This window comes from Callionymus lyra, chromosome 5 (assembly GCF_982586985.1).
Source record: "Callionymus lyra chromosome 5, fCalLyr1.hap1.1, whole genome shotgun sequence".
NCBI classification, from domain to species: Eukaryota; Metazoa; Chordata; class Actinopteri; order Syngnathiformes; family Callionymidae; genus Callionymus; species Callionymus lyra.
Window position 1 is genome coordinate 11,968,996 of NC_141822.1, and position 8,991 is coordinate 11,977,986.

General features: G+C 42.0%; 1 protein-coding gene across 1 annotated transcript; it reads left to right on the forward strand.

Moving 5' to 3' along the window:
* Positions 1–1,295: 1,295 nt before the first annotated feature.
* septin5b (septin 5b) lies at positions 1,296–8,632 on the forward strand. Its single transcript, XM_087790945.1, has 11 exons — positions 1,296–1,485; positions 2,950–3,040; positions 3,195–3,281; positions 3,344–3,467; positions 3,703–3,837; positions 4,460–4,577; positions 4,735–4,836; positions 5,605–5,701; positions 5,780–5,915; positions 5,977–6,079; positions 6,224–8,632. The coding sequence occupies exons 1-11, from the start codon at positions 1,426–1,428 to the stop codon at positions 6,284–6,286; spliced, it is 1,116 nt and encodes a 371-aa protein (XP_087647071.1). The 5' UTR covers positions 1,296–1,425; the 3' UTR covers positions 6,287–8,632.
* Positions 8,633–8,991: the final 359 nt, after the last annotated feature.

Below are 8,991 nucleotides of genomic sequence, written 5' to 3' on the forward strand. Positions count from 1 at the left end.
ACGCTAGTATGCGATTTGAGACACAGCACAAGAGTTTCTGCAGACACACAAACAACTATATTTATGTATTTCTACGTTAAGGTTACTATGGAGCTTGATGGGCGAAGACGATGAGAGGGTGAGAGGGTGAGGAGGGTGAGGAGGGTGAGAGGTCCAATGACAACACACTTTCATTGTGCGACTGTGTAGCTGTTGTGAGGTCTGAACACTGGAAAGGAAACTTCGGTCGTCGAGTGTGTCGCTCTCATCATTGTTCGTGCTGACCCCCCCTCAGCCTCACCCGCCTCACCCTCTCACCCCCCACAACCCCTGTCACCCCTCCACACCCACTCCATAAATCCTTCTCAGTGATCCACAGTGACTCTGGTGGTCCAACGTGAATCACCTGCTGCAACAGGAAGCAGGAAGTGACACCGCACAGGAACAGGAAGTGAACTTGACTAATGAAGTTATCAAAGGTCTGCTTATGTTTACTTCATTACAGAACGTAAATGTGTTTTTGACGCTGTAAACCTTTCCAATAAAGTTTCTTAGCATCTCAAATCAACACATTTTTTAACCATAAAAAAAAGTTTAAATTGGATTGATTTTGCGTTGCTCCTGCACATGCGCAGATCAGATACTCCAGGCCGCCCTGATCCTGTAATTACAACTGTCACTGCTTTGGCTGGTTCCCATGACAACCAGGAACACCCGGAGGATTCCCGGAGAATCCAGCAGGTGTCAGCAAAGTACTACTGCAACATCACCGGCTCTTCTGCGGTTCCTCTGACTCAGGAAAATCTCGCTATGAAGCATTGAGATACAATGACTTCACTGTTTGATGACCACCATGGTCCAGAAGGTTCTGCTGCTGAACATGTTTGTTCCTCAGGTGTGTGTCCTTGTGTCGCCACAACAATGTCATATTATTTAATATATTATTATTATGTTTTTTTTTTTTTAATTAGAGTTTTTAAGTAGCTTTAATGTTTCTTAATAAATACTGAGGGTATGACTCAAGTAGGACATCTGCTGGCAGAGGGAGGTATTGCAGCAACACAAGAGGACGTCAGAGAACTGTGTCAGAGTGAGACATCACAGGTGCTCACATTTTATTCGTGACTAAAGTCGTGCCATCGAATTCGAATGACCATGTGTGATTCTCGTGATCACCAGAATTCAAAACCAAGTCAACGTCTCGTTCCCAGACAAAGACGACCCGTCAGCGGACTTCTGGCGCCTCCCAGCGGTGGTTCTATTGAAGTGCAGCGTCTCCGGTCCAGTCTGGATGCTGAGCTCAGACAAAGATGAGACACGGAGGAATCCTGCGTCACTCTCTCCTGCACGTCTAGGAGTCTGCGCCCGTTTGGACCGGCACAGAACTACCTGCGCCGCCACACCGACCCACCAGCTTCCTGTCGGAACCGAATTTCTGGAGACACAATGACCGCTAACAGCGGCCGGATCCGCAGCCGCGTCGCCCGCACAGGTGAGTCTGCGCAGGTAGAGTCAGAACTTCGATCGGAACCACCCTAACTGACAGTGTTTCTGTTTCTCGCCCTCAAATGGACTCACGGAATCTCCAGATGACAACAAGGAGGTGAGAGGTTTACCAGATAAATTCCTAAGGACCGGTTCGGTTCCGCTCGGTTTGTCCCGAACTAAAACAAGACTCGATGCTTTTGTGAAAACGCTGATTTGTCAGAAGATGAGATGTTATTTAATAATACATATTTAAGGTTATTATGTTTGAAATTTGATTATTCAAACGAAACCACAATTATTCGAGTTACAGCTCAATGTCTGTGTGTGTGTGTGTGTGTGTGTGTGTGTGTGTGTGTGTGTGTGTGTGTGTGTGTGTGTGTCTGTGTCTGTGTGAGAGAGAGAGTTTGTGCGGGGGAGCCTACACAAACTCACAGAAACACATTGGGTGTGAAAACGGAAGTCACACTGACTGTTCTTCCCTCACTTCCTCATCTTAATCATCACCATATTGGCTTCATCATCCTCATCTCACCATCATCATCCTCACTGACAACAGCATCTTCATCATTCATTCATTTACAATCATCATATTTTGTATCATCATTATCATCATCATCATCATCATCATCATCATCATCATCATCATCCTCAACTGTATCATCATCTTCATCATCATCATCATCATCATCATCATCATCATCATCCTCTCTGACAACAGCATCTTCATCATTCATTCATTTACAATCATCATCTTTTTTACCATCATCCTCAACTGTATCATCATCATCATCATCATCATCATCATCCTCTCTGACAACAGCATCTTCATCATTCATTCATTTACAATCATCATCATCATCATCATCTTCAACTGTATCATCATCATCATCATCATCACCATCATCATCATCATCATCATCATCATCATCATCATCATCATCATCATCCTCTCTGACAACAGCATCTTCATCATTCATTAATTTACAATCATCATCTTTTTTACCATCATCCTCAACTGTATCATCATCATCATCATCATCATCATCATCATCATCATCATCATCATCATCATCATCACCATCATCATCATCATCATCATCTTCATCTCACCATCATCATCCTCACTGACAACAGCATCTTCATCATTCATTCATTTACAATCATCATCTTTTTTACCATCATCCTCAACTGTATCATCATCATCATCTGTGTCACCGCCATCATCCTCCTCAGTTCATCTTCATCATGTTCTTCCTCATCTTTGTCCCCATACCATCATCATCCTCGCTGACATTATCATCTTCATCTGGGACGTCTATTGACCTGCAGCCATGTTTCCACTAGATTACGTTTCAATGACCCCTTCCTCTCTCTCTCTCCCCTCCTGGACCACCAGCTCCTCTGTAAATAAGGCATGAGATGCATGACGGGTAAATCCCACTGACCCACTTACACGGTTCGTTTGCTGGTTCCTCTTCTCAGGAGAAAGACTATGTCGGGTTCGCGACTCTGCCCACTCAGCTGCACAGGAAGTCGGTGAAGAAGGGATTCGACTTCACGCTCATGGTGGCCGGTGGGTCCTCCAGAACCTCCCGTGACGTGTTCACTTCATCTCGAGGATGTCATCAACCTGTGTGTGTGTGTGTGTGTGTGGGGGTGTGTGTGTGTGTGTGTGTGTGTGTGTGTGTGTGGGTGTGTGTGTGTGTGTGTGTGTGTGTGTGTTACAGGAGAGTCCGGTTTGGGTAAATCAACACTGGTCAACAGTTTGTTCCTCACTGACCTTCATAAAGACAGAAAACTGCTCAATGCTGAAGGTGAGACCAACACACGTATACACAACACTTACACACCAACACACACTGTTGTGTGTCCTCAGAGAGGATCCGTCAGACGGTGGAGATCACCAAACACACGGTGGACATCGAGGAAAAGGGGGTGAAGCTCAAACTGACCATCGTGGACACGCCAGGGTTCGGAGACGCCGTCAACAACTCCGACTGGTGAGTAACTGAGGTGGTCAGTGAACGCACCACAGTCTTAAAAAAATGAACTCGCCACCGACGGCTGTGCAGTGAACGCACCGCAGTAGTATTTATTAATATGACTTAACATTGAACACATCATAGGTCGATACACTCAAACTGGGAAGCTCAAAGAATGCATCACATTGTGGCGAGTTAGACATTTCTGATGAATGTCTGTCCACGACCTCTGACCCCTGCCGTGCGTTCACAGCTGGACACGGGTCACAGACTTCATCGACCAACAGTTTGAACAATATTTCAGAGATGAGAGTGGACTGAACCGCAAGAACATCCAGGACAACAGAGTCCACTGCTGCCTGTACTTCATCCCTCCTTTTGGACACGGGTACACACACACACACACAAATACACTCACAAATACACGCACCTACACAACAATCACACAAAGGCACAAACACACAAAAACACACACATGCACGCACACTCAAATGAACATGCAACAAACCCACGTAAGCACAAACACACATACCTACACACACAAATACAGAAACACACACACAAATACACTCACATACATAAACACAAATACGCTGACATACCTACGCACACACACATCAATCACATATGGGCACAAACACACACATAAACTTACACAAAGGTTTGCACACACACACAAACACTCACACGCAGGCACAACCGTGCACCCACCAACACAAATAGACTCACACATGCACACTAACTCACAAACATACATACACACAAGTAAATGCATACTTTCACATTTACAGGCAGTTAGTGTTTTATGTATTATTGTGTTCATTTTACATTAATATGTTTTTTTAATTATTATTTTCTACTTTGTAAAATGTTTTTATTAATATGTGTTTTTTAGTTATTTTTAATATGTGTACTATTTGTCTTAATATAATGTGTAGGTATGTTTTTTAAGGTATATATCAATCATCATCATCTACACACACAATGATTGATGACTATTTCCTCTTCAGACTTCGACCGGTGGATATCGAGTTCATGAAGCGTCTGCACGAGAAGGTCAACGTCGTTCCTCTCATCGCTAAAGCCGACACACTGACACCAGCAGAGGTCCGGAAGCTGAAGGAGCGAGTGAGTGAGAGATGGACATCTGTTCTGGTGATCAGATGATGGAACTGAGTGTGTGTTTATGTGTGTGTGTGTGCGTATGTGTGTGTGTGTGTGTGTGTGTGTGTGTGTGTGTGTGTGTGTGTGTGTGTGTGTGTGTGTGTGTGTGTGTGTGTGCCAGCTGAGAGAGGAGATAGATAAGTTCGGGATTAAGATCTACCAGTTTCCAGAGTGTGATTCAGATGAAGACGAGGACTTCAAGAGGCAGGACAAAGAGCTGAAGGTGAGTTGATGTCATTAACCTGACAATTCCACTACTCTGGCGATATTAACCCAGAATGCTTAAAATATATACTTGTTTTATGTTTTCCAAACTATATTTAGTTGTTGTTTCAATCAATAAATATTTCTCAACCTCAACAAAACATCTTTCTAACTTTCATGTTTCTAGCTAACATGTTTCTAACAAACTTGTTTTCAGCTAACATGTTTTTAACTAAGGTGTTTCTTGCTAACATATTTCTAGCTAACATGTTTATAACTAAAATAGATCTAGCTAACATGTTTTTAACAAACTAGTTTTCACCTTAATTGTTTTTAACTAAATCGTTTCTTGCTAACATGTTTTTAACTAAAGTGTTTCTTGCTAACATGTTTCTAGCTAACATGTTTATAACTAAAATAGATCTAGCTAACATGTTGTTAACAAACTTGTGTTCAGCTAAATTGTTTTTAACTATATTGTTTCTTGCTAACATGTTTATAACAAACTTGTTTTCAGCTAACATGTTTTAAACTAAAGTGTTTCTTGCTAACATGTTTTTAGCTAACATTTTTATAACAAACTTGTTTTCAGCTAACATGTATTTAACTAAAGTGTTTCTTGCTAACATTTTGGTAGCTAACATGTTTTTAACTAACATTGATCCAGCTAACATGTTTCTAGCTAACAAGTTTCTAACAAACAAGTTTCTAACTAACACGTTTCTAACTATCATGTGTTGTTTTCACCTTAATCTTTTACACAAGTCTACATATGTCTTTCTCTCAGGAAAGTTCTCCGTTTGCAGTGATTGGAAGCAACACGGTGGTTGAAGCTCGAGGTCAGAGGGTCAGAGGTCGACTGTACCCCTGGGGCATCGTAGAGGGTGAGACCCAGAATATCTCAGACCTGAACTGGGTCATGACCGCGGCGGTCCTAAAGCTTGTCCCTGTTCTGTCCCCAGTGGAAAACCCGGCCCACTGCGACTTTGTGAAGCTCAGAACGATGTTGGTCCGAACCCACATGCACGACCTGAAGGACCTGACCAGCGACTGTCACTACGAGAACTACCGAGCCCAGTGCATCCAGAACATGACCAGGTATAGACCCTGAACAGACTCCAGCACCACCTAGAGGCCTAACATGTCCGTGTATTTTTAGCATGATGAGCTCAGACAAACGGGTGGAGAGTCCGCTTCCCATCCTGCCTCTGCCTACGCCAACCGCAGAGACGGAGAAGCTCATACAGAAGAAGGACGAGGAGGTGAGTGCTCTTCATCATCTTCATAATCACAAACCCCACCTTCAACATCATCGTCATCACAGTCAATATCATCATCATCCTCAGCATCATCATCATCACACTGTTCGTCTTCACGTCCTCCTCACGTGTGTCTTCTGCCCTCAGCTGAGGAGGATGCAGCAGATGCTACAGAAGATGCAGCAGCAGATGCACGAACAGGACCTCTGACCTTTGACCTCCAGCCTTCTTTCTCACCTGATTGTATTTATTTCCTGCATGAATGAACGACAGCATGACATTGACTTTCACTACAGTCTGGAGCCAAGAAATTCAATTAGATACACTTGTAGAGACTAAATACAGCAGTAGTGGCTAGAAACACCAGTAGACTCATAAGTATAGACTAGAGACATTTGAAAAGACTAGAGACACAAGTCGAGACTCAAGACTGCTAGAAGCAGAAGCATCAGTAAAGACTAAGACAAGACTAGAGACTCAAGAGATTAGGTAAGACTAGAGACTCAAGTAGAGACTAGTGGCACTAGTAGAGGCATGTGTAGGGACTAAAGACAAGACTAGAGACTCAAAAGATTAGGCAAGACTAGAGACTCAAGTATAGACAAAGGACACCAGTAGAGGCATGTGTAGGGACTAGAGACAAGACTAGAGACTCAAAATATTGGGTAAGACTAGATAATCAAATAGAGACTAGTGACACTAGTAGAGGCATGTGTAGAGACTAGAGACAAGACTAGAGACTCAAAAGATAAGGTAAGACTAGAGACTCAAGTAGAGACTAGTGACACTAGTAGATGCATGTGTAGAGACTAGAGACAAGACTAGAGACTCAAAAGATAAGGTAAGACTAGAGACTCCAGTAGAGACTAGTGACACTAGCAAAGGCATGTGTAAAGACTAGAGACAAGACTAGAGACTTAAGAAATTAGGTAAGACTAGAGACTCAAGTAGAGACAAGGGACACCAGTAGAGGCATGTGTAGGGACTAAAGACAAGACTAAAGACTCAAGAGATTAGGCAAGACTAGAGACTCAAGAGATTAGGCAAGACTAGAGACTCAGGTAGAGACTAGAGACACTTGTGGAGGCATGTGTAGAGACTAAAGACAAGACTAGAGACTCAAAAGATTGGGTAAGAATAGAGAATCAAATAGAGACTAGTGACACTAGTAGAAGCATGTGTAGAGACTAGAGACAAGACTAGAGACTCAAGAGATTATGTAAAACTAGAGACTCAAGTAGAGACTAGTGACACTAGTAGTGACCACGAGTAGAGACTAGTGACAAGACTAGAGACTCAAGAGATTAGGTAAGACTAGGAACTCATGTAGAGACAAGGGACAACAGTAGAGGCATGTGTAGGGACTAAAGACAAGACTTGAGACTCAAGAGATTAGGTAAAACTAGACACTCATGTAGAGACTAGTGACAATAGGAAAGACCATGAGTAGAGACTAGAGGAATGACTAGATACTCAAGAGATTATGTAAAACTAAAAATTGAGTAGAGACTAGGAACATCAGTAGAGGCATGTGTAAAGACTAGAGACAAGACTAGAGTTAGACAAGAGACTATATTAGAGACTAATGAAGCAAGTAGAGACATGAGTAGAGATTTCGAAGCATGGGTAGAGTCTAGTGACACAAGTAAAGACTGGAGACTTAAGAGATAAGATAAGACTAGAGACTTGAGTAGCGACTACAGATACCAGTAGAGGCATGAGTAGAGACTAGAGACTCAAGAGATTAGTTAAGACTGGAGACTTGAGTAGAGACTAATGACCCTAGTAGACATGATTAGAGACTCAAGGAGAGACTACAGATACCTACATAAACATATACCAGTAGACTCATGAGTAAAGACTAGTAGCACAAATAGAAGCATGAGTAAAGACTAGAGACTTTGAGCGACACAACAAAAGACTATAGACACCAGTAGAGACTAGAGACATGCATAAAAACAAGAGAGACCAGTAGAGACTAGACACAAACCAGTCAAAACATATGGAGACATGGTCAGAGATTACAGACTGGAGACCAAATCGAGACACAAGTTACAATCTAGAGACACAGGAGAAGACTAGAGACCACAGACTTTTGCAAAGTTTAAAGAGCTGACATGAGTCGAAAGCTGAAAAGAGAATTCACAGACATAACATGTGATGGTAAATATTTTTACTGTAATGTCGTTTTTTAGAAACAAAACGCGAGTCAAGAAGGGACGGAACCTCTTTTAAATCCTCTTTTTTTAAATGTAAATTCCCAAATTGTAATTTGCCTTATTATTGAAACCTTAGCAGTGTAGTCACTCACTTCAAGGGTGGATAGAAAGAAACTAGACTCTGGACTGTGGAGGAGCACTTTAAAGACCCGTTTGTTGACTTGTCACAGTTTTGTACCTGATGATGAACATGTTCATTTGTTCTTCTGGTGACTTTCTGGTGGATTTTTTAATAATAATTACTAACTTGATTTTTTTTTTTTAATTATTAATTTCAATTATTTTAGTGAAAATGTGTTTCTTAAGTGTGTTAAGTAAACATATTTGTGAAAGGAAAATAGTATTTGGTTTTATTCATAACACACAGTGCACGATCAAGTAATTGTCAACTAATGTGAAAACCCAACTCTCCTGATGTAGGTCCCACATCAGGACCATGTTTTCAACTTGTTACTTTATAAAGGTCTCCCCCGTTTTAAATCTGGGTGAACGAGAGGTTACGAGAGCAGAGTCCATTATGATGTAATAATGGCTTCACTCCTCCTCCAGCCAGCTCTAATCACACCCCACTTTTTTTATACAACAAGTCCCTTGATGGTGACTTCCGGGATTAATGACGTGTGGTGACAAACCTTGATGCTTGACCAATCACAGCAGAGAAGGTGTGGTTATGGTAAATGGGAATTATTATGTATT

Excerpts from the sequence above, each read along its gene's own strand:
- septin5b (XM_087790945.1), top strand. The coding sequence starts at position 1,426 with ATGACCGCTAACAGCGGCCGGATCCGCAGCCGCGTCGCCCGCACAGGT. Across the intron at positions 5,702-5,779 it reads CCCCTGGGGCATCGTAGAGG|TGGAAAACCCGGCCCACTGC; the intron begins GTGAGACCCAGA and ends TTCTGTCCCCAG. Across the intron at positions 6,080-6,223 it reads TACAGAAGAAGGACGAGGAG|CTGAGGAGGATGCAGCAGAT; the intron begins GTGAGTGCTCTT and ends TTCTGCCCTCAG.